The sequence below is a fragment of the Filicampus tigris genome, chromosome 8 (assembly GCF_054856515.1).
Source record: "Filicampus tigris isolate MCC_2025a chromosome 8, RoL_Ftig_1.0, whole genome shotgun sequence".
NCBI classification, from domain to species: domain Eukaryota; kingdom Metazoa; phylum Chordata; class Actinopteri; order Syngnathiformes; family Syngnathidae; genus Filicampus; species Filicampus tigris.
The window spans coordinates 7051449-7077941 of NC_141224.1; the positions used below are offsets into that span (position 1 = coordinate 7051449).

The 26493-nt window shown below is 42.4% G+C and overlaps 2 protein-coding genes across 3 annotated transcripts in view; both read left to right on the plus strand.

Moving 5' to 3' along the window:
- The window catches only part of LOC147143283 (poliovirus receptor homolog), a 130850-nt gene extending 108025 nt beyond the window's left edge, over positions 1 to 22825 (plus strand). The window contains exons 7-10 of the mRNA XM_086037392.1: positions 19958 to 20093; positions 20174 to 20231; positions 20376 to 20459; positions 22076 to 22825. Coding sequence (XP_085893518.1) covers positions 19958 to 20093; positions 20174 to 20231; positions 20376 to 20459; positions 22076 to 22297 — 500 coding nt within the window. The 3' untranslated portion in view covers positions 22298 to 22825. The remainder of the gene's footprint in view (positions 1 to 19957; positions 20094 to 20173; positions 20232 to 20375; positions 20460 to 22075) is intronic.
- Positions 22826 to 24641: 1816 nt separating this feature from the next.
- The window catches only part of atp1a3b (ATPase Na+/K+ transporting subunit alpha 3b), a 44698-nt gene continuing 42846 nt past the window's right edge, over positions 24642 to 26493 (plus strand). For both annotated transcript variants that reach the window (XM_086037726.1, XM_086037728.1), the window contains exons 1-2: positions 24642 to 24814; positions 26399 to 26464. The gene's annotated coding sequence lies outside the window, so the exon portion shown is untranslated. The remainder of the gene's footprint in view (positions 24815 to 26398; positions 26465 to 26493) is intronic.

A 26493-nucleotide genomic window follows, 5' to 3' on the forward strand; every position in this document is an offset into this window, starting at 1 on the left:
GTGAATGGATAATCTTGGCAAAGTAGAAGTGTTCACTAGCACAGATTTTAGATGGATTTGGGAAGAATATGAGAGATATCAGCCTTTGTATTCATATAAAAAGTCTTGCACCATTGAGCTCATCTCATGGAAAATGGCAGCAAAAAAAGTGTTTGGAGCATCTATATGTGAGGCTTTACGTCCGCATTTGAAAGTCTTCATTATAAATTCTGTGAGAATACTCTGATTTCTCCGCCACTCTACTTCATCATCGTAGCTGGCAGATTAATTTAGCGACAAGGTTTTTTTGTTTTGTTTTGGGTTTTTTTTTGTTTTTTTCTTACAATCGTGGGTTTATGTCTACGGTGGAACAGGCCTCCGCCGCCTCTTATCTCCGGCGCCTGCCTCGCTCCTTGCGTGAAACAATGGCTGCTCTCGACGGTTGCTCTCTCGTATGCAGCAGCCTGGCAGGTTTTTGTCAGCGTTTAAAAGCAGAGTCGGGCGACAAATGGAGGATGTGCAGATAATAGCTTTCCATGGTGATTAACATTGTGGGTTCGTGAAGACAAAGCGCTGCCTTTGTGCGCGTTTGCCTCTAGCACGTGACTCCTCAAAGCGCAGTAAAAATGCAGTCGAGCTAATGAGAGAAGTTGGACGGGGAAGACACGCCCACTTTCTTTTTATCCAACATCAGTGGCCACTTTTTCTTTGGCTTCTTGCGCATTTAATTGCAGAATGGACACCTCAAAACTTAATAAAAAAAATATATCTCTCTATATATATATTTATAAGTTTGGGCTTTTTCGTTTTCTTTTTGTGGCATTTATACACATTTTAGTTTATTTTCAAATGAAGTTGCAGTGAATTGTCGGCGACTTATAGTTGAACACAAACTGAACATCAACACATGTAGACGGAAAATGTAACAATACCCAACGGGAATATATTCTTTATCCTCTGCGAAAAACGACTAATATTACTCCAGCTTACTGTCACTTCCAGTAATGGTGAAACTCTTCTTCGTTTGTGTCCGCATTAATAGATGATACTACTCCCCGATTCGCGCGCACCAGACTGAGACACAATGAATGAATCATGATTCTCAAACGTCGATTTACTTTGAAGGCTTGTTGTCAAGCACCTTACAGTCGTAGCAAAAGCAGGAAGAGCCTGCGCAACGCATGTTAAGAGAAGAAATCGGAACAAATCGGACGTCCGTCGGTGTTTCAGAATCGATTTTCTTGGACCTCAACGCTCCGGAAGCTTCTTATCTCCAGCGCACAAACATGAAGGAGTCAACCAACGCAAAAGATGCACGTTGACGCTTGAACCCTCGCGCGTCAGCGCTTATCACGCCGCTTGTACGCGCACATCAAACGGCGTCACACACCGTTAGGAGGAAGAACCCCGGCGGCATCAATAATGAATACATCGCATCCCATCAAGCCGGTTTTCATGCACCGGGGCCACTGATCTCATTGTTCCGCACACTGCAATGGCGCCTTCATGCAATGTACTATATTGCCAAATCTTCTCCACTGACTGCCCGGGGGGCGTGAACACTATATGTGTGTGTGTGTGTGTGTGTGTTGCTCATGTTTAGTCTTGGAAATTGCATTGAGGGCAATCAATAGTATTTTCATTGAAAGAACACTTTGGGACAAAATTGGAGCCCATTCCGAGCTTAAACGAAAGGCAGCATGACACAAACGCTTGATACTGAAGCTGAAAGGGTTCAGTGTGACACACGCACACACAATCACACACACACACACACACACACACACACACAGCTTGTTCTTGCGTGCGGACCAGCCAAATTGTCACCATGAAGATAAATGTCCCCACAATTAAGTCAGTTAATCCGTTGATAATGGCTAAATAGTAGGTGAAATCTGGGGGTCTTTGAATTAGTGTGGCAAACAAAAAAAAACAAAAAAAGCCAAACACACTGGCGGAAAGTGTCTTTAGTTGCCAGCTGAGCTGCCATCTTAATTGATGCTGGTTAATTTGATCTTTGGTCATGCGTGGCGGAAGTCCCGTGATGAAATCACTTCTTTTGAAATTTTTTTTTAATATATTTATTTATTGGAATACATGTGCCAAAAAAGCCAAAGACGCTGCCACCCTGCCGCCATATGTGATGTCTAGTAAATTGAGGACGAGTGAGCTTAGGCAAAATTCCGGTGACGTCGTCTTTATTGCAGAAAGACAAATAAAAAGCAATACAGAAAGCCGGAAATTGCCCTTTGATGGGAGACGAGTTGCTGTCGTATAAGATGCTGGCTAAAGTGAATCACCGGTGAGCTGTGGCTCAAGTCTGATGATGTGTCCGTGGTCATTCTTTTTTTTTTTTTGATTTGATGTGGCAACAAAGTCAAAGAAAAAGCCAAACGTACTACCAGAAAGCAATCTTTAATGTGAGCCGAGCTGCCGTCTTAAGTGATGCCGGCTAAATTCAACACAGTCGCGACCTAAATCTGAAGTCGGGTGATGTCATCTAGTATATCAGTGGACCTTCTTTTGCTGCAAGGAAGCCAAATAAAAAGCCAAGTACACTGGCCGCTTAGTGGCAGAAAGTGTCACGTGACGTGAGCTGAGCTGCCGCCTCACACAATCAGTGTTGATATTTAATACTGGTGTAGCATGACAGATAAACACACGATACGGCATGACCCGGCTATTTTGTTCACCCGTTGCTAATAAACGCACACAAACCCGCGCGCGCTCCCGACTCACGCGTGGGCGCGCGCGTGTGTGTGTGTGTGTACACAAGTCATTATTAGAGGTTTAGCGCACACTGAGCAGTCAGTCAGGCTCCACTCACAGGAGTCAGCTTAAGGGCTCATTTCAGCTCCCCGAGGAGACGCTAAACACCGGCGGCCGCTTAAATCCACCCGCCTTGAATATGCGGCGCACACTCGCTTCCATTTTTAATAAGGCTGGGAGCGAAACACGGGCCAGGGGCGGGAGAGGAAAAATAAGAGAGAGGGGATCGACAACAAGGAGAAGGAAGGATTTGGAGAGCAAACAGAAAGGAGGAGAAAACAAGTCTGTTGCATTGATTTCGTGGCATTTTGGCACCGGCCCCCCGATTCGGCTGGAAAAGGCACAGATATGTCAGAGACTGTTAGGGACGCCGCCGCAGGGCAAATGCGCGCGCACGCACGCGGATGAGACGAGCTTCTATGCAGGCGCAACGAAAGGCTCGCAGAAAAAAGGTGATGATGACGACGATGCCGTTTTTCAATGAAGAGTCGCGCCAGAAGAGTTCAATTTCTTTCCAGGACTCTGCTCCGAATGAAGTCCTTTGATGTGCTGGCAGTGATTTTTTTTTTTTTTTTTTTAGGTCATTGTCCTGTTGCATGATGAAGCTTCTCCTGATTAGTTTGGATGCATTTTTCTGTGAATTGCCGGACAAAATGATTTTGTAGACTTGATAATTCATTCTCCTGCGACCGTCATGAGTTAAAGACGAGCGAGCCTGTTCCGGGCCGCCATCGCGCTTCATAGATGAGCTTGTGTGTTTTGAATCATAAGCGGATCCTTTCTTACTTTCTCCATACTTTGGCCTTCCCATCACTTTGGTTAAGGTCCATCTTTGTCTCATCAGTCCATTAAAAAGTCACAATACTTTTGGTCACTTAAAGCGGAAGTCACCCCAAACAAGAATATGTTCCCAGCAGGCCCACTAGTTGAAACACGGCATTCTGATTAATTTTGTGTTTGTAGAATATAAGTTAAGTAGCAAAATGCAGTCGTTTTTAGCCATGTCTGGGGGTGGCCATTTTGTCTTCTGTCGACTGAAAATGACGTCAGAACTGCTCACAACGACCAATCGCGGCTGACCCTTTTTCTGTATCTGAGCCGTGATTGGTCGTTGTGAGCAGTTGTGACGTCATTTTCAGTCGATGGGACAAAATGGCCGCCCCCTGAGATGACTAAAAACGAGTGGATTAACACTTATTCCACAAACGCAATATTTATCACAATGCCTTCTTTCAACTAGTGGGCTCGCATAGAACATATTCTTGGAAAGAAAATGTTTGCATTGACTCGCTCTATAAAGTAGGTGGCTTCAAACAAAAGGAGCTCTGTCTGGAATTGTTTAAGATATAAATAGCATGAAATAAAAGCCGGAATTCTGATACTGACAGTTTAATCTGAAGCCCAAATGTCGTCATTATAGAACATAAACAAATGAATTGACGTTGCCGTTCCAATGCTTTTGGAGGGGACTATAATTATTTTCAAATAATTATATCCAAATCATTTTGCTGTCAAAAGCCACGCCTCAATGTTTTAGCTGCTTTATAGAGTAGCATTTTACCAGCAAAGTCTCTGTTCTGCTTCATATGTTTTGTTTCACAAAAAGCTCATTTTCGCCAGTTTCTGGGAGAAACGTCAGAATTCTGTCAAACTTGCCTCTGTTCTACTGCTGATTGCTCAAGAATGGAAAAGGCAGAATCAAACTTTATTCCCCGCTCGCAAAAGAAGAGAGTTATTATTAGATTCTGTGTACAGTATATGTAATAGTAAAACACAATGTTCTTTGGGTCTCAGTCCATCAATCAAAATGCTGTAAAATGGCTAGCATTGTAGCGGTTGTCTTTTCTGAAAATGGCGTTCACTGAATGGCGTGCACTGAATGAGTCAAAGTTTTGAACTCCTGACTATACCATACAAGGACGAGCTGGGGGGAAGAAATGAAAAATATAAAAGCCTTTACTGCAGATTGTATCCGGCACATACTGTCTTCGGATGTTGAACACGGTGACCTCCGGCTTTGAACTCCTTCCTCTGCCGCGCGAGATCCAGCTTGGGGAGGATAAAGAAGGACCTCGTAAGCCTGCGATCCCGCACTTGGGCATCAAAGCGGCCGACCGGGTGGTGGGAGAATCCGCTGATGTCTGTGAGAGCGCACGGGGAACCTGATTAGACGGACATTTGCGGCCTGCATCTGGCATAAAAAGATTTGGGGAATATTGATGGCGTAGCCCGAGGCGGGACTTGTGCACGCTGGCCCTTCGATGGTCTTAAATGGCAGATATTAATGTCAGCTTTAAGAGTTGGATTCCCGCCGCGGTTATTTAATCAACTCTAATGAACTCCGGCGCGCTCTTCCCAGCTACTCCGTCTAATGACATCCAATACGAGATGCTCAGCTCCCACCACGAGGCAGTGCACTTAAAGCAACAAATACAAACGCAACAAGATTGCGTCGTTTGCTCGACAGCTCCTGCATTGTCAGCATGGTGCACTACATACTTGACACCTAAATACTTGAAGATTGTTTGACTTTGGAACGCGGTCGGTGCTGCACTCAAGCACGCTCCAACAAATCGATGGGATGATCCAACAAAGTCCGGAAGGTTACAGTGATACGGTTTCGTGTTGGTGCATGTCCACTTGCTCAGGCACAAATGGCAACCTGTCTGAGCTTCAAAAAGTCTTACTTTTCAGTTTCAGTTTCTTACATTCAGGAAGTCAACGCAAACATTTTGTTTTCAAGATGTTCTATGCAAGCCCACTAGTTGAAACTGGGCATTCTGATAAATATTGTGTTTGTGGAATAAGTGTTAATCCACTCGTTTTTAGCCATCTCCGGGGGCGGCCATTTTGTCTTCTGTCGACCTAAAATGACATCACATATGCTCACAACAACCAATCACGGCTGACCTGTTTTCTGAATCTGAGCCGTGATTGGTCATTGTGAGCAGTTGTGATGTCATTTTCAGTCGACAGAAGACAAAATGGCCGCCCCCAGAGATGGCCAGAGAATGACACCTTATTTAAAACACCCACATAGCTTAGCCTTTCAGTCTGCTAGCTTAATGCTAATGCTAACTAGTTTATCATCGCTGTCCTGTGAAAAACACTTAAGTCCAATTTTGGAAAAAAAAAAAAAAGTTCACGTTAATGCGATGTCTGTAACACGGAAACACCGTTCACCTAAAAATAAGAAAATTGAAAAAAAATGGACATACGTGTTTTTCACATGACAGCGACGATATACAGTATGTTACAGTGCTAGGAAGCTTCCAGCAATGGATTAAACCAGTCCTTCCTAAATACTGGCGCGGTGCAAATTTCAAATGTGATTGGTGAAAGAAACAGTCCCATTGCTAATGGTTTGAGTCACATCGGCCAACATTTCTGATTCTGAAGGCACTCGGCAGATTAGATTGACAGGGCAGCACACAGAAGCTGAAATCTGATTTGGAAAAAAAAACAAAATAAAAATTCTAACATACACGTACCGGAAGCAGTGCAGCGGAGAGAAACACAATGAAATCAAGAGAATAGACTGCTGAGAAGAGATTAATTTCAATTTCATGAAACAATTCGAATTTTAGTTGTAAATGTACTTTAGGTCAGTGCTCGCGTTCTAGGCCTTCTTGTCCCCCACCGCTCACCATTGCCTCATACCTGCTACTGCTAATGAGTGTTGCATCACATTTGACAGCACATACTGTAACTCCCATCCGGCTGTCGCAGGCAGCCAGTCAGCGACACTCGAGCGCAAGCGAAAGCGTCGCCACGCCAGTAAATTCAAGAGTGAGCGTCTCCCGTGCGTTCTATTGTGACTGCGTCTGCCCACGCACCGCCGCGCCGCTGAATGGCAGGGAAGGAAAACATTGAGTGCGGCAAGCGCGCCCCCATGTCACTGTGCACCGCTTGGTCTCCCAACATGGTCACAAGTAGAAACGGGGTAAACAGACAAAATTACAGCAAAACGCACTGGAGGCTGCACTGTGATCAGCGGTGACCAAAGTACACCCCCCCCCCCCCCACACACACACACACTGTACTTGGAGAGATTTGTTTCTTAATGCATCATGCTTGTTTGACGCAAAGGTAGAACAATACACTACTCAAGTGTCTTTTCCCGGGCACCGAGGTTAAGTTCCAGACCGCCGCCACAATAGACGACATCCACGAAAGTAGTGACCAAATACTTGGGTAATTTTACTATTTATATCATTTGAAAACTAACTTTTTTTTGTAAAGTTGTTTTTGGAGGACACATTTATAGTCATTCCTCATGCGCTTCAAACGAACTGTCAACGGTTCTTGGGGAAAAAAATGAAGTATTTCATGGCTGATAGTGCCTCGAAGCAAACTGGACAGATAAGATTGATTTTAAATTCGGTGAGCTTATCTGTTTCCTATTTTACCTGAAAGACACCATTTTGGGCTCAGATTCAGAAAACAGGTCAGCCGCGATTGGTCGTTGTGAGCATTGTGATGTCATTTTCAGTCCACAGAAGACAAAATGGCCGCCCCCAGAGATGGCTAAAAACGAGTGCATTTTGCTGCTTAACTTATATTCCACAAACGCAAAATTAATCAGAGTGCCGTATTTCAACTAGTGGGCCTGCTGCGAACATATTCTTGAAAAAAAAAAAGTGTTTGGGTTTACTTCCGCTTCAATGGGAATTTATTGTACAGTATATGTGATTTTCACTGGAATTGTAGTGTCCCAGTTTTGAATTTTGAAAAAGTGGTCCCCCTATCTTGAGCAATACCTGCCATCGAGTGTTACTACTGTGATTGCATCTTAAAACTGCTCAACAGCAGTCAGATAAATAAACAAATAAAAAATCCCCCAAATTTAAGGGCCACTCCGAGTGTGGGCGGCCGATGGGCTGCCAGTTGGCCTTCCCCGCGCGAGACAAAGTAGCATCCATTTGCAGTGCACCGCCAATCATACACAATCATAACGGAAAGCAACAGTTTCCGTCTCATTAACTTTGAAGGTGTAGAAAGTACAGATCTGTTTTCAAGTGTAGGCAGTAAAAATGAATACTCTGGTTGAGATACCTGAAAAGTCAACTTAATAACAGTATCCAAGTATTTGTGCATCATTACGTCCCATCACTGAACGAGCTCATTAGTTGATGCTGTCAAGAGACTTTCCTTGTGCCGCCCATGCACTTTTTATGCCGGCTTCTAACGTTGCTTTACCTCCCACGCATCTCTCTCACGTCCTCATCTCCGCTGCAGTTTCTTCCTCCGACACAATGACTAACTGTTGAAGCATTCCACAAAACTGAGAAATTTCATACCCAAGACTTTGGGAAATGCAGCGGAATGACTCTCAAGATGTCCACACTGCGCTAAAGTCCGAGACTAAGTAATGGATGCGGCCTATCGCCCCCTCCAATTATTAATAATGAACACAAGCTTGCATTTTTAGATGTAAGACAAAAAGCCACAATGTCAGGAAGATTGCTGTAATTTTGACATCCTGACACATGTAAACATGCTCAGGGACGAATGACAAATTGTCCCCCCCAAAAATTCAAAGACTTGACACGTCTCTTGAATTTGTCAAGGTTCTTTGAATAGTGCAGCCGTAAGTGGCCAATTATGTGTTCAGTCGGGCAATCGCTGCGATTGTGTTAAGGAATGTTGCGTTCCAAGTGTCATTGTTGGCCACGTTTGACCCTGAAATTCCTCGATTTGTTAAATAGCCAAAGCGTCCTGTGTTGCCCTCGGGCCCGCTAATGGAATCGATTCAATGTTAAATTATGAAGTGAACATGCTCAAGTGTGAATGATATAGCGCCTGGAGAGTTTTAAAAAGTATTACACTCGATTTTCCAAATGTAATTCCTTTCTGCTTGACACTGAAAATCCACACACATCTTTGTCTAGTGTAAGCACTCACTAGTGTGAGCCATCCAGGCTGTGCTCAAGCATGGTCGACTTCCCTCGTCCAGCACGGTTAGAAGACGTGGATGATTACTCATTTACAGCCACACAACACAGATGTTATTAACGTTAACCACCACTTCAGGAGGGGTAACTCTGCGGAAGCATGAAATGATAGAACTGTGGGAAAACTGCCTGATGACCACCAATTAGCCATGACGTGCTTATATTACGGAGTAGATTGTGGCTCTGTTACGGCACAGCATGCTGGTGGTGAGACAGGAGATATGAGGGAGGACAGTGGCGTTGGAGCTCGGCCGAGTGCCGGCGAATGAGGTGAGAGTGCCTTTTAGCCAGAGGTGGGGGTGGGGGGGGGGGATCGGTTCAGTAAATGCAGCAGCGACTCCTCGCTGAATGCACGAGTCTCAAGGCTGAGCGGGTAAAAAAAAAACCCAAAAAAAAACAGCTTAGCAAATTCCAGAATCGGAAGGGTCCAATCCGGCCTGTGGGGATAGAACACACTACCTGAACATTTTCAGTGAAATTAATTCTTGTTGATAACTTTGTCCACTAGAAAGGGGCACTGACAACCACATAAATGACAAATTACCACTTAAGTTACAATTTGAAGTGGTCTTTTACGCAGGATTTTAACCCCTGATATTGCTGCATTTATGAAGGCTGAAAGATGCCAAGTTTCCGGAGCAAAGTTAGCCTAAAATTTTTTGGCACATTTTACCCGTGAATACTACAGTTATGTGAAAATGAATACCTCTTCTAGAAATGTTTTAAAGCCTGAGTTTTTATTTCCATTGGATGCCTTCTTGAAAGATGAAACGAACATGCATTGAGTCAGTAGTTGTTTTATAAATGGCTAATTGGGCTTATGCCCTAGAGACCTGCTAAACATTCCAACGTTACCAGGCCAAGTTACTATCTGTGACGCTAACTAGTTAGCTTAGCAAGCTGCGCTTACAAGACTACCTACATGCTCCTGGTTGCAATATTTATGTAAGCTTATCACCAAAATGCTAATGTTACAAGGCCTTGTTAGTGTCTGTGCTAATAACAAGCTAAGCTAACTAGGCTTTTGTATCAGACTATTGTCAGAATGTTAATATCACCAGGCCAACGTCGTTTCCTTGGAGATAACTAGCTAAGCTAATGAAGCTAGCTACTGCAACGTTTGTATCTATGTTTTGCCGAAGTGGTCATGTTACAAGGCCAAGTTGCGAGTTGTGGTTCTACTAAGCAATGCTAATGAGGCCTAGCTTCATGCTCCTTGTTGCTATGCTTGGTTTCCTTCTGTCACCTTGAAGCCATACTGCAAATTGGTGTTTTGAAGCTTTTATCTTAGCCTAATGCTGTTTGTTCAGATATAGTACAGAAAAAAATAAGAAGAGGTAGAGTGACAGACAAATGGTCTTAAAGTAGATGCAATGATTGCAATATATGACTCAACACAATTGAAGGCAGCAATGCACGATAATGTGTTGCTTTTTTGGAAAAGTCCAAAAATTCATAAACACGGTTGTGTTTGGATAATGTTCTGACCTTGGGCTATTGACAGTGTGGATTTCCTTTTGTTTCTTGGTGTGTGTACTAAACTCCTCCCGAGTCTGCGTCTGGAACAATAAATCAATCTTCTTCCTTACCGCTCTCCTGCCATCTTTTATCCTTCGGGCTGTACAGAGAAGTTATGTCTTGTTGTCAGTCAAATCCTATTGCGTTTGAATTCTATCATCCGTCTTGCTTTTCCTATTGACTCACAAAGCTAACTGCTGTCATTAAATGTACAAAAAGTATAGAAGTAAGGTTTTAATTGTTTGACATTTTAGCCAAGTCTTTTTATAAGCACGAAAATAACATGCATGAAGTTATTAGTATAACATCATTCACACTGTCCCGGTTGCGATCATAGGCAGCTGTCACACTCCACCCACCCGGCCTTCGGCACATATCAGGCAGCGGTTACCGATTACCTCTACGTACTTCTTGGTCTCATTTTTCTTCTTAATTTCTCATCTATGTACTTCTTTTTATAGTGCGCCCTACCCCTCAGACTGCGACGCCATATAACTGATATACCATATTACCATTTACAAATTCTTCCCCATCCGTGAAAAAGGAGTTCCACAGATCCGAGAACGTTTCTCGCTGCTTTGACCAGCACCCGTCATGCCATGTGTGCTAACCGTGCGCTACGACACATCCTCTGTGTCCTTCAGTGCCTACATTTGACTCGTTACTGCTTTCCCACTCTCCCCCCTTCTGCTTACTCTCATTTTCTTTGCGTTTGTTTACGGCCGCGTAAAGTGGACTGTAAATATCGACAGGCGGACGACAGACAGAGGCACTCGGCGACCTTGTCAGAAAGAGGGAGAGAGAGCGAGGGAGAGAGCGAGAGAGAGAGAGCGAGAGAGAGATCCTGCCTTCTCCCAAGGCAACCAAGTGTGCTGATGCGCTGTGGCAGGCAACACACTGTCTCCCCAGCAACACGCACACATGCACACACACGACCAAACAACACACCACGCAAAGAGTGTCTCCCCATTACCACCATGTGTCTTTTTTAAAAAAAAAAAAAATGTCACAACGCCTCTGTAATTGCAGGCAAGCCCAGGCCTTGGCTCGCTGTCGTCGGCTGAGTGAATGGAAAACTCAAATGTGTGTCATCACAGCTGATTAGGAATTACTGGTGTGGCTGAGCTCACGCAAAAACACACCAATTAAGAGTTCTATTTGGCCGGAATCATTAGAATAAGTCTGTCTTTTGCTTTTTCTTTAGCTTTTTGCAACACAAAAAAATGAAAAAAAAAATGACTGAAACAAAAGAAAGGATCGCTGACGTGGATTTTGTGGCTGTCAAGACCTCATTGTACCTCACTAGACTTCAGGTCAGACAGCAACATCTGGTTACAGGGGCATGCAGAGGGCCGGGTCAAAAATGAGGGTTTTAGGCTTAGGGTTTGAAATTGGGGCTTTAAACTTGGCACAAGTTTGCAAATTTGGGGTTTTAACTGCTGTTAGGGTTTCTAATTAAGGATTTAAACTAGGATTGTGGTTTTAAACTTGGATAAGGATTCAAATTAGGGTTTTAAATTTGGGATAGGATGTCCAAGTAGGGTTTCAAAGTAGGGTTAGGGTTTGAAATTGGGGCTTTAAACTTGGGACGAGTTTTCAAATTAGGGTTTTTTAACTACTGTTAGGGTTTCAAATTAAGGATTTAAACTAGGATTGGGGTTTTAAACTTGGATAAGGATTCAAATTAGGGTTTCAAAGTAGGGTCGGGTTTTTTTAAGTTGGTTTTTGAAGTATGATAAGGGTTTCAAATAAGGATTTCATAGTTGGTCAGGGTTTTAAAGTAGGATTTTAAACTAGCGTTAGGGTTTCGAAGTAGTGTTTTAAACCAGGCGTAGGGTTCCTAAGTAGTCTTTGTCTGGTTAACTCTCTGTTTTGCATTCTCTTTGGATTTTCCTTGGCTCTTTTATTATCGACAATTAATGCTAACAACAACGCAAAACACCATAGCCGAGTTACTATTCTTTGAACACAAACGGCGGCGCAGCACGTGTAGACAATCTAAAAATGCTCACAAGCATACATTCCTTATCTTCTGTGAAGAACGACGATTACTCTACCTTACTGAGGAACTGTGACCCCTTCCATATATAGCCTCATGTCTGTATTACACTGCCCCCAGGTGGCCCAGGCGCGCACACCAAAAGGAGCGGCACAATGTCCATTGATGTAAAGCAAAACGTGGCAAAAACGGTTTTATGATATTCCCGTATGTAGTACCATTTTCTAGAGTGTTATTTTTTTTCCTCTTCAAAAATCGTTTTCTTTATCTTACATGCGACGCTTTTACCAAGGACCGCCAAGATGAAATGAGAGGTGGAGTAAGTAGACTCGCATTCGAAGCCGTACGACTTGGCCGTTGTCCGTGTACTTTTGTCTAAAGTCAAAATGTCAAAAACGTGAGGTGAGTGCGGCTATCTGCAGTGCAGCACATGCATTGATTGTGAATAATTTACGCGCGCGTGCTGTTGTCAATGCAGCGGCTCGTGTGTGCTGGGGATCGTCCGCTTGCTTTATGTATTCTGTTTTTCTTTGAGCTCCGCACACACTCTGCTGCTTTTTCCACGCGGCTCATTATTGCGCACTCTTCGCGGTGCGGCCTCGGCATCAATAGATTTGCAAAGGGTTGTGCCCAGTTAACCTCCCAAATCCAAAGGCTGGGATTTCTCTGAGTGAGCAATGAGATTACACGCGCTGTTCTTTGACTTAATCTCCTTCAGAGGCCATCAATTTATTCTGTCCTAATCTCATCTCATCTCCAGGCGCTGTGCTGGTCGCGTGCACGCCTCTCGCTCGCTGTGGCAAAGAAGATCCCAGGGACGTTTTTACGTCCGCTTTCGGTTCTCAAGCCTTTGTAGCGCCATTGAATGAATTGAGATGGAATTTCCCAGAGGAGATTCAAATTAGGCTTTAAAAAAAACAAAAAAACAACGTAAATTAGGTTAAAATGACAAAACTACATAAACACAGACACATTTGTTCTTCCCGACAAAAAACACTTTTGGAAGTTCAATTTTTCGCACGTTTACCTTAACATGAATAATATCGCTGGTGTCGGGCCAAAACCTCATCAGTCACATTTTGGTGAATTTCATATTTTTTCAAAAATCGATACTATTTGTCAGTCCACGCGTGCACGTGTGTTTTATTTTTACACATTATTGACCAATCTAAAGTGTTGAAAAAGGCTTGCTCTCTTTCACAATGCAATTCTAATGCATGAACAAACTTGCCGTTTTCGGGGTCTCCTGAAATGTCACTGTTTTGGAGGTACAAGGCTTTGGCCTGACGCCAGCGATATGCAAATCTAACCAGATGTATGACAACATTTTAAATACAGACAAAATACGCGCTCTTAACTCATTCACTGCCAGATATTTTCAGACCGTCTGTTACCCAAACGTTTGAAAAAAATATAAATAAGTTCCTGGGATTGAATGCCTGAACTGTAAAAAGACAAATAAATTCGTCAATGGCAGTGAATGAATAAAAAAAAAAGTCATTTTTCATAATACAGTTCTCCTTTCGTGTACACACCCAAAAAATTGTTTCCAGTCTTTGAATAAAAATGACCATTTATGGATGGCCCAAACCAACAGTGCAATTAAGTGCTTTTTTTTTTTCTCACAAAAATCAACTCACACAATTTTTTAATACTGAGGTACCATTTTTGTCCTGCATGTAATTGCAAATCTGCAAAAAAAAATGATTAGGCCTACTCACGTTGTAGTATAGGGCAGTTAAGCCATATCTGCCATCTAGTGGTGAATGGTGATATTACAAATTTAAAACTATACAGTGGTACCCTGCTTTTCACGAGGGATAGGGACTGGGCCAAACAATTTGCAAAAAGTACTGATAAAACTCCAATATACATATTACATGACCCCCCCCCCCAGAAAAAAAAAATCTATCCTCTTTGATGTCCACACTAATTGAATATGATACTGTATCGATATTTCAGGCAAAAGTACTTCTAAAAAAGATTGACTGGTTTAAAGTGGGGAGAAAAAAAAAAAAAGGAATAACTTTCTGTACAGCAGTTTTGGGTCGATGACACTTTTCATCATGCGTGAGGATTTTCGAAGGGCTTTTTAAGGGTTAAAAAAAAAAAAAACAACAAAATATAACTTTGTCAGGTCTCTTTGAGAAAACTTTGCTTGGATGTAAATTTCTGAAGCAAAAGGAGGAGATTTTGAAAGAGAATACGAAATCAAGCAAATGTTTGCTCCGTCTGCACATTAATGGTGCTGGTGATGATCAAACGCCGCGGGTGTGTATAATTAAACAGACGCCGCTCGTCTTCCTGACGAGCGTGCTGTGCCGAGAGAAACCCGGGGAAAGGGATTTACACGAGGCCGGCCAATCCCGCAGCGTCACCGCCACGTGGCCGCTCCGGCCCCGTCCCGGAGGTCACCCGAGGCTTTCGGGGATATTTTTTTTTTCTTTTTTTTTTTTTTTTACTGTCCCTTTTAAAAAGTCAAGCCAACCCATTAGGAATTGATCTTAGCTACAGCGGGATTGTTTTTTTTGTGTGTTTTTTTTTTTTTCCGCCCCCATCAAGCACCAAATCTCTTAAGCCAAAAGCAGCCACATTATCTGGCTGAAAGTTTTCTCCGACGGATGCGCATTGAGTGCGGAAGCGATGTCAATTTCACAACGCCGACTTTTTGTATGCGTGGAGGAGGTCAGGACGGCGTAATAAAAACAGGCTTATCTCCACTTGTTAGGCACAGCAGATAAGAAATGCACGGGGAGATGGCGCGGATTTGTGCTGCTCTATTACCGCACCCAACAAGCCAAATCCTAAATAATAGCAACACGGCAGCGCTGGGGTGGAGGTGGGGGTTAACCAAAGGCTGTCCCGTGCAGCCGCGTTTACCGCAATCGTCACGGAAATCGAGCGGGAGTGGCAGATCTTTGTTTTGCCGCTTTCTGATTTTCACGCCTTGGGGTGTGTGAGCAGTCAAGACAAGCAGCTGTGAGTGGGGGGGAGGGGGGGGGGGGCGGGGGTATCCCTCTGTGCTTATGTGGAGCCAACCTCTTAATCACTGCCTTCATCTGGCTTGCCTTTGCATCAACACACACACAATGCCATTCTCCAGAAGTCCACTTCACTCTCCAGACCCCCCCCCCCCCCGACGGCTCTCCTTGACTCATCTGCCAGTGAGTCGCTCTCAGGCTAACTTTGAGGTCGTTCAACCAATCTGTCCAGCGTCATAGTTTAGGAACAGAGTGGAAATAAAGTACAAATTAGAATAGAACTCATGGGGTAATTCATACGGACAAAGGCAGACTCATCTCGGAGTAATTTGTTTCTCATTTTACAGCGGCTTTCAACGTTTGAGTCATCGGTCGCGTTGGTCCGGGGAAGAGTTTTAGTCATCCAGGTCACGGTGATGTACAAATGTTCAACTGCAGGCGATCGGACGTCTTTGGACAGGAAGTTAGTCATTTGTCGCTTGGTTGCTTTGGTCAGGTGGTTTGTTTGTTTGGCTGATCAGACAATCATTTGATTTATTGCTGAGGCGTTTGATTGGTTTTCGTTTGTCAACCGGCCGATCGCTCGGCTGTTCACTTGGTGTGTCCTTCGGTCTGTTGCTAAGTCAAGTGGTCGGTTGGTTTGCTGGTTGATATTTTTGTTGGTTGCTTTGTGGTCAGTCAATTAGCTGGTTTGTGCTAAATCTAATCTAAATCTAAATCTCTTGGTTGGTTGGTTGGTTGGTTAGCTAGCTAGCTAGTGTGCTGGCTGGCTGGTTGATCATTCGGTCAGTTGGTTGGTTTGTTGTTTGGTTGGTGGATTTGTTGTCATTAGTTTGTTGGTCGGTTGATTAATCAGTCCGGCCAAAAGGTTAACTGATTGAATAGTTGTTTGCTTTAGGTTGCTTAGTTGGTTGGTTGCCCCATCTGTCAGCTTTCCCGTCGCCGCTTTGCTGTTCCTGTCCACTGCATTGGGTCCTAAGTGTGGCACTGACCCCTCAGATCCAGCAGATGGCGCCGTGTTGACCAAAAAAAAAAAAAAATGCACTATGTGTAATCTTCACTGCCACACTCCACATTACTAGTCAAGTCAAATCAACCCGACGGTAATCGTTCCATATTCCGCGGAAATCCCTCGTTATATCCACGTTAAAGAACTTCTATACAACCGGTTATCAGATGGAGAAATCCTGAGAAAGAAAAAAAAAAAAAAACAAACATGACCTCCTCTAATGCTGGAGGTAATAAAAGTTTAAGTATTCCTTGACATCCACGCGTCAAACAACCCGGCAGCATTTTCAACTTGCTCAAATGGATCTGCTATCATTTCTGACACTTGCAGCCAAGCATCCATCCTCTTTTCCTCTTCCTTCTACTACTCCATCTTTCCCACCACCACCACCACCTCCTCTGGGCCCCATGGGAGAGTGTGAGTGTATGGTTGAGTGACGGGTCAGGGCGTAGAGGACGGATAGGAAGGTATACATGTGTAACTAACAGGCTGCTTCTCACATTGATCCGCCCAAAGGAGCACCGCTGACCTTTTCACTTGTTCGCTTGGAATGTGAACTTTGTCCACAAACAACACTACTTGATTCAGTCAGAGTGCTGCCGCATTGCCCCCCCCCCCCCCTTCGCCGAGATGCACTTGAATTTCTCGCTACCTATTAAATATGCATCCACGCTAGCGTGTGCGAAGGGCGGGCTTTGCCGTTTGCACGGACATGAGCACAAGAGTGTCAAAGGGCTCTCGTATCAGCTGCGTGGTTGCGTAAATATGTTCGAGCCACTGGCCGCGATGCAATACAACAGCAGCTTTCTATTATGTGGTGGAGGCTGCTGGTACTGCAGGTTATATTTCCCCATTGAAAGGAATGGAAATGACGTTCACCCGTTCTAACCTTCCCCCAAAAATGCATTTTTTTTTTTGTATTGGAAAATATCTCCATAGTATTGTACTTTATAAAAACATGCAGTCATTAAATAATTAGATAACATGTAAAGAATTAACTCATTCACTGCCAGACATTTTCAGACCCTCTTTTTCCCTAATGTTTGAAAAAAAAAAAAAAAAAAATATATATATATATATATATATATATATATATATATATATAAAATAAACATGTCAATTCGTCATTGGCAGTGAATGTGTTAAACAGTTTTTGCTGCTTAATGGACACTGTGCTGCTCCTACAAGTGTGCACCTCGGCCACATAGTGGCAGTATAATACAGACACAGTTCCTCGGTAAAATGCAGGAATATTAATCATACTTCACAACAGATATATGAAAAATACTAATATTACAGCATCTTACTGAGTCACTAATAGTAGCAGCAGTATTATTCTTTATTTATTTATTTTGACTTTATGGCTAAACAGTATCATACATCCTCCCGGTGGCCAAGGCGAGCAGCACAAACGCAGCTTTAATGACACATCCGATTCATCCAAAACCTCCAAAGTTTTGAACTCTTTTAGGGCACGATTGCAAATATTCCACCTTACGGATATAGAAGAATGCAATGACACAATATGTAGTGATGGGGGGGGAAAAGAAATCAAGGTTTTTGAGTCATGAATTCATTTCAGCTCAGGCAGCAGCGTCGCCCAGCATTGCCCATAATTCCATTCAGTATTTCTGGGGGGAATTGCAGTTTGTGGTTACCTTGCAGTGGAGGTGCCTGCGCAAAGTGTGTATGCAGGTATTTACGCACACACATAACCGGATGACACACACGCTCACACACACAAGGCAGCGCTATGTGTGGTTGTTCCATTATGGAACGAGCGAAGGGCGCGCTCGGTTCACGTTGACATGCTGTAAATTGGCCTCGCTCTCCTTGGTCTTGCTCCCTTGCCTCCAGGATTCCCTGGCCGAGTTTATCAAAGAGGCGGGAGCGCATGTCAGCCTCCTTCCCGCCGAGCCACAATGACGCTGCGGGCCATAGAATGACGCCTGTAGAGATAAAGGGCTGGCCACAAAGTGGGTTCAAATGGGTGGAGAGCATCCCAGGAGCCAAAATGGAGGATGGTGGTTTCCTTGTGTGTGTTTGGGGCGGGGGGGACAAAAGGCAATTGTTGCAATGGGGAGCAATCACACTGAAATCCAAAAGCAAATCCTTCACAGTGAGCAATTGAGGAGGCACAGCGCCATCATGTGGACAGGGCCTGTCACTACACGTGATGACTTTGGGCCTGTCGCTACACGTGATGACTTCATTCGAAGTGAAAGCGTCATGCAAATGACTTTGCTTCATTTGTATGATGGTTTTTCCACCAGAACTTCAGAACAGAACACAAGACGACGAATATGTGTAATCGAAACACAGACTGTCAGACACTTAAGACCGAAAGATTATTTATTTTTTTCAACCATTTAATATTATATCTTCAGTATTTACAAAACATGAGGTATTTGTATGTGTATGTTGTCAACTCTGATCCGGTACTTTTACTTGTCACCATTCCATAAATCAGATTTTAAAAGAGAGAAAATTCATTACACTTGAGTAAATTGTCATTCTCATTATGATTTGAATTCTTGTTAGTTTTTTTATTACTAATAATTTGCTTTTTTTTAGGAGATTAAATTTGCTATCATACACATAACATGAAGTTATTTTTTTAATGCCTTTAGGAATTGTTTTATCGTTATTATTAAATATAAATTTTAAATATTTTAAACGATTGATTACATTTTTTTCACAAATTTAATACACTACCATCAAATACTAACGTGTTTATATAATAACTACTTTTTAAATGATTATCATTTTTTGAGTATTGTTGGTTTTGTTATTGATATCTTCGGGTTTTACAACAAATATAATTTATTCACAACACATATAGTACAGTTATTACATTTTTAGTCACTTGTTATACACTGAATTATATTAGGACAAATCAAATAGAATGGATTAAGCTTTTAAGTCTCACAATGGGGACATTTGTGATCTGATGCTGTGCTTCTGATGATACAGTATGCGATGTTGTTGTTCCCCACCAAGATATGTAAATGTCTGTTTTGCATGACAGTAAATGAGACCAATGATGCAAGATGTTTTCTACTCATTTAATTATCGAGGTCCACAAATATCGTATCTTAGGAGCAATGCACATGAAGAGACTTCTGAGCGTGCGACACGAGGAAAACACTTTTAGTAGAAGCCCCCATTGTTAGAAGAGAAATGTAATTAGACGAGCACAAAATCACTAAATCGTGTCCTGCTCAATTAGCAGGAGCACAATTTGCGCTCATCAAGTCATCTTCACATCTTCTCTACCCTTTAATCGCTTCCTCATTTGCATAATCCCCCTGGGACGAACACTTACTGACATCACTCCGCATTTGGCTGTACCCTTTGCATGTGTGAGCGAATGCTTTTCACGGGACCTAATGCATGCTGAGTCCTAAACGTCGACATTTCAATAAGGGCGCCCTTAGGAAGCGCTTCTTTCCAACTAGTAATCTATTTGAATGTTTCATATAACATGTGCAAATGGCTTGGGATCGTAACACCAATAAGGACAGGGATGAAGTAAGCGCAGGGAACTCAGTTCAGTTTACTTAATAAAAAAAACTTTGGCAATTAGTGAGCAATTCATCTTTAAAAAAAAATTAAATTAAAAAAATTAATTAAAAAAAATAAATCATTTCCATTCATTTCAATGGTGAAAGGAAAATCGGTGAAAAAAATCAAGCGACGGCTGCAATAAAAAATGGAGCTTAATTAACATTGCTGTGTCATTCCTCAGGCACCCGCCTTCCCGAGAAAGGCGCCACCACAGGCAGCATCATCGGCGCCATCATCGGCGTCATCCTCATCGTGGCCATCATCGGCACAGCCATCGCCATGTACCGCAAACATCGCGCCGGCAAGCTCAGCGGAGAGTGAGTGCTCGGTGTCGTGCCTCATGCCCGATTTTTTTGTGAACCGCTTGGAAAACAAAAGGCCACGTCTTGTCTTGCAGCGCCCCCCCCAAGCATAAGCCCCCGCCGCCCAAGAAGAACAACACTGCCATTAGGCCGGTGAGTCTTCCCGTTAAGGGATTCTAATGAGTACAATACATGAAAATGTAATTAAATCAAAATTAGACGGAGGAACATTGTTATTTGTTTCAAAAATAAATGTGTGTGTTTGTATGTATGTATGTGTGTGTGTGTGTGTGGCAGGTGACCACCAATAACGTCCCCGTTGCCGAAGAGCGCCTCTTGCATAACCAGCACTACAGAACCCAGGATGCGGAGCCAGTCACAGTAAGAATAACACATTGTCCTTAACTCCTGCGAACAACTCCAATTTAAACTACGGGGGGAATCATTCAGCACCGCAGAGTGGCTAACGGTTAGCAGCCAGCTAAATCTACACTCTGATTCGCTATATATATATATATATATATATATATATATATATATATATATCAACACTTGTTCATGTTATGCATGACGGTAACACGCGGCGAGAAGGCTAACTTCAAAATAAAACGTAGCTTAGCAAAGAATATGTCTCGGCACGCTTTTATTTTGAAGTTGTTCCCAGCGGCGCTGTCTTGACTTTACTTGACTTGGCGTTAGTTTTTATTGCCGCCACAAACTGTTGCCATCAATATCAACACAGCGTCGTCCTAAAATCATCTTCAATCTCTAATTACGGACAGTTAAAAAGAACTCAAATTAATTATGCTGACATTGACACATGCCGTCTGTAAGCAGCATTAGCGTCCGTGCCCCATTTCGGCTGCAGACGACTTTCCAAAGGCAGATTAATTTGCCGAAGTTGACTGCGCAATTTGACGCTGACAGCTTGACACAAGTCATCGTTCCTACTGATCCATTTTTACCTAGCCAGGTTTACTCAAATGTGCCGTTTTAGCTGGCAAAATCGCTGCTCTGGTTCTGACATCACTTTGGCTCATAATCCAAAATCTCATTTGCTAATGTTTCTAAAGAAGAAAATGCAGTTTGGTGCTATGCGCAGCTTAAATTTGAGTAGAAAGTGTTGCTTATCTAAAAATGAAAAACACTTGATCGTTCATTATCAAGTCAAATGTTATTTCTCTTTTGTATTCATAATTGTTCTTTAACCAAGCAAAAAAAAAATACATTTTTTAATTTGTATCCCATTATTCAACTTTTCAATAGAATTTTCAGTAGGATATCCGAATACCAAAATAGTTGATAGCTGCAGCCCTAACTGTGCAGTAAACCCACCTCCCTTGCATATTCCTGGTTTCTAGTCCCGCTATTTTTCGGATTTTTTTTGTGTACAATTTAATAACTATTTTGTTCTGCTTCCCATTTATGCCGGGTGTAATTCCACTGCCGACCACTAGATGGTGGCACACCCTTTAATTTACCATGTAACTTTGAAAGGGAAAGTTGAAGAATGAAAACGGAAAGCTCACCCTAGTTTTTGCTGAAGATTCTTGAATGTCACATCCTCTTTCATCCTGCTTTTTACACCTGCAGAAAGCAGTGGCCGTAGCTACATTTTATAATGCATCGTCGTTGGGCAACGTTGTCGATAGATACTGTGAGGTAAGTTTGTTAGTTTGGAAAAAGCGGGATTTGTTTACTGAAAAAGTAGATTGTTATACTGTTACACTTTTTGTTCTATACTTTTGTTATCCATTGCTGCCCTCTGTCCATATATTAGTCTGGAAAGTCTTCAATGAACCTGATATGCATGGAATGAAAAGCTACGCAAACGCCAGACAGTCGAGATTCGAAATCGGGACCTTTGACTGTATGGCATCCTACCTAACCACTAGTTCACCATCCTGCCAGCCCATAATTAATTACATTCTATTTTGGAATCAAATCACCACCGTGAGTTGTTCGATAAGCAGTGACAGCTTTGCCTTCCCTTGCAGGACCTGGATGTTTCTAACGACGAAAACGACGACAACGACAACGGCGGCCAGGGGGCGCAGGTGCACTACTACGCTGTCGCCCCCTCTGGTTGGGATGACCCCGGCAACGGCGAAGCGCCGCCGTTCTACGAGCACGGCGGGACTCACGAGCCCCACAAGTACCATCAGGGTGCCGACGTCAGCCGCGGGGACAGCTTCGTGTCTTCTGCCATGTTCGTGTAAGCAGATCTGCCACTGTACAGGAATGTGTGCGCGTGTGTGAGTTGAGAATGTGAACTTTTTAAAAAAAAATTTTGGTCAAATTCACCATTTTGAGCCAGCAAGTCTTGTTTTTCGGGCGGACGTTTGAAGTGTAGAGGCCATAACTTATTCATGTTACATCAGAGTGAATGAAACCAATGCAGATGATTGTCGGTATCTGTTACTTCATCTTTTTTTTTAAAGTACTTTAGTTTAACTAGCATCATGATGAAATGGATTACAGGCTAAATCGGTATTACGGTGTTGAAATCTGATATCTCTACCACTGTAGTGAAGGATTAGTTCACTTTCTAAAGTCAACAAAGCCTGCGACTGTACTGATTGAATGAGTCAATCATTTTAAGGTTTTTCCCCCCCCTCCACTCTTTCGAGTGGTTTTCATACATGTGTTGATGTTTTTAATCACTTATTTAAAAAAAAATATCTCGTACTGATTGATCTATGATTCAGAGGTTTTGTTGATTCAATAAATGTTTTTTTTATAAAACACTGTGCCGTGCTTTTTTTTTTTTTATACAATCATATTTTTCGTTTATTCACCACCCTGGTTGATTTCAGTTGAAATAGGATTAGATTAAATGCCATATTTTTTGTGGGGCATCTTGTTTTAAAGCTGTAAGCCGCCCAGTCACAGGGTGATTGTTTTATTGAAATCCGCCGTGGTGGTGTGTAAAGGCCAAATCAGAAATATGCTTGTCATTGTCTAAATCCTTTTGGACGCAGCTGTATTTCTACCATTCGTCCACCTGGTGGCAGTGTGGATCTAAAATACCAGGCTTTGGAGCTATCTCTTAAATGTCGAAAATCTAATACTGAAGTACGGTAATATAATCATAAGTGTGTTTACTATTTAAGAACTTTAAACACAAAAGGACAGCAGATGTCTTTATTCAGTGGCTTTATTCCAAAGATGAATATGGTCGCGGTCCAATGAAAAACACGCAAATCTCGTCTGACTCATCTATTTCTAGCTTAAGCTGCACATCCTCTGGTGACATGAAAAACTGCCATTTTTAGACCAACGTGATTCATTTCCTGCGAGGAGACTTACTGCACCAAAAGGAGGCTTAAATATCTTCCAAACGTTCTTGGTTACTTGTACACCTGCGAAAAGATACCCCTCTCCCCCCCCCCCAAAAAAAACCCACAATTTTTTCCTGAGTGAAATTAGCACTGTATTATTGAATGTATAGAAACACAATTAAACATGATAAAATAATCAAACGTGTTTCATAAAGTAATTTCTCACCGTACTGTAGTATTGTGCTGTATGTGTGGTCTTAAAGGGCCCAGGCCCACCCAGATTGACATACTGCCCACCCAATGAGATTCATGAAAACTATATACTTTTAAAGTTTGAGTTAAATTATTTTTGAATTTGTGTTTTTTTATTTTTATTTTATTGAATAGCAAGAATTGCATAATTGTGGTTATCTAAGGAAGGTCTGAACTTCATATTATTCAGTTGATCATTTTATTTGAATATACGATCTTTTGGGATAGGAGGATTGTGCTCACTGAGAGAAATATTCAGGCCCACCCTCATCTTTCCAGGCCCACCCATTAGCCACGTTCTGGCTCCGCCCCCGTGTTCAAGTAAGTCTGCATGACAGTGTTTGGGTGTTAGTTCCTTGCAAGTGTTATCATTTTGCATTTGTGTGTTTGATTGTCTAACCCGTTCGAAAAATGGCTGAAAGTCCATTGGTGACTGTGGCCGACATGCCGGGGTATTACAGTACCTTAATTGATCCATTTTTTTTTTTCAGTTCACTCCAGCATCCGACAGACCGACACAAGAGTTTTACTGTTTGACACAATGTTGGATGGACCCAACTCTCATAACCGAAGGCACAAAAAAGTCTCAAGGACCCAAGCATGAAAGTGAACAGAAGTTGGCCATTTTGGTTTGAAGCAGCCAGTTTGGGCAAATTCCAAGGCTCATAAATTGACCAACTTCTCCATGGGCGTTCGATCAAATGAGCTCTGATCGAAAGCAGGTTTGACAGATGAGCGTTAAATTGCTCGGCTTATTGTGGCCAAAGCACGGCGTCGCAATTTGGTGATCATTTGGTAGATTCACCATGAAAAAAACAGGTCCCATTCAACACTGCTTGTAGATTTAACTTGTTTTATGTCACTCAAGAAAATTCCAGGCAATGACATTCTGCTGCACGACCAGATTAACCGACCGATTTGCGAGGCAGGTAACCGGTGAAGGCCGAGAATAAACATTCGCTCGCTTCTGCATCGCTAAGCCGGTTAAAAATAGCGGCAGAAGAGAAGACGACGAAAGGATTGAGAGAACTGCGCTGGACACAAGGGAGGATGGAAAGACTTCCAGGAAAGTAGGTGCTTGGAGAATTGGCGGCTCACCGCCATCGGAGAAACAAACAACAATGTGGAAGCACACATGATGGATCCATCATCATGTGTATGACCATGATGAGCATGTTTGGCTGTGTGCTGCTAGCTTGGTTGGTGAGTACACTTACACACACACACACACACACACACACACACACACGCATTCCTAAATACAATCCTGCTTGAGCCTGATAAGGCCCAGGACCCCACCAATGACCTTGGACATCTATTTTAAGTGCTACAAAATTGTGATTGGTTAAGTAGCAGTTTTATCAGAACGTTTGAGGGCGACTACTCAATATGGCCTTGCTATGTCAGATACACTGGTTACGTTCCAGAGCACTACTGCGATAGACAAAACCCAGGAAGTAGGCGTTTTGACAAAATTATTATTTTTTTGCCTTAAACGTCTCCTCAGGATGCTGGCCACCTCTGGTAAAATCGACTGCATCCTTAGTTAAACAGATCATTCAATTTTACACCCAAAATGAAATTAATACATATTAGATCATAGGAATGTGGTTTAGTTTTTCATGTTTTCCGAAAATAAACAACCCGGAAAAAATGACGTAAGCGATTTTTTTAAAGAGGGTGACGATATATATCTTATGTATTTATTCCGATTTCAAAGCTTTATGCATAATACCAATACAATATGTATGAATGTGTATTCACGATACAGTGAGGCTGAAAAAGAGTCACTGCCACAATCTAGCTACAAAAAGACAACTAAGTGACAGCTTGAACTCAGAAAACTCAAACTCGAAAGTCAAAGTAACACTGTAACGGATTAAAAAGGAGTGAAATTGATTAAAAGTAAACTATAGATAGCAAATAAAATGGTTAGGGAACATCTGACTGCCGGAATGGATCTAACAATATGAAAAGCTAGCGCAGCACCAGTTAACCACAAGCTAACTGGCGGTAAGAGCTACTTTTACTTTCTTACATCTGCACAAACTTCACCTAAATTTCAACTTCACTAAAATATGGGATTTTCAAAATTATGCATGATTATTTTCTTAACCCTGAGTTTTAGCTCATTTCAGCTAACGTTAGCTAGCCTATTCACATCAGTTCTCTCAGATCTTGATGTTAAAAGAGCAGTTAGCCAGGCTACCTGTCGATGCTTTTAATTCATCTCCTTATTTCGTTTTAATTTCATATTACACTGAATTGCTTTCATTAGAGTTTTGGCAATTTAAACTGTACGTTAGCGGAGAATGCTCGAGATGTAACGATGCGAAGAAGCACACCTCAGGCTAAAGGTAAGCTAACTGTTATCATAGCTTTTTAGTTTAACCTCAAATAAACAATATTGCCAAGCTAATGCTAAAACGAAGACTTTTTTCCAAAATTAACCTAAGCCAGACAAAATACAGTATAGCAATAGACTTCAAATCAATTTTCCTGATTTAGCATTTCTAACATACATTTTGATGGAAAGCTACGAATACAAGCAATTTATATTAGAAATATTTTTAGCGGATGTCCATTATTAACAAATTGTGTTCATTAGCATCAAGTATTTCAAGCTATTAGCATGTTCTGTGTTTTTTTTGTGTGTGTGTGTGGCGCTAGCTAACAGTCACTAACAGTAGCGTGTGTGACATTGTGACTTGGCCATGAATACCCTCTAACAGTAACTCTATGTATTTCTTTTTTTCGTCACATCTGCAATGCAAATGCAAACACCAGGCCAGAAGGACGCAATGTACTAGAGGAGAACAAGAGGACGGCGGCGGGATGAGCGCCAGCAACGTGGTGAGTGATGTTGTTGAGAAAACGCCCTC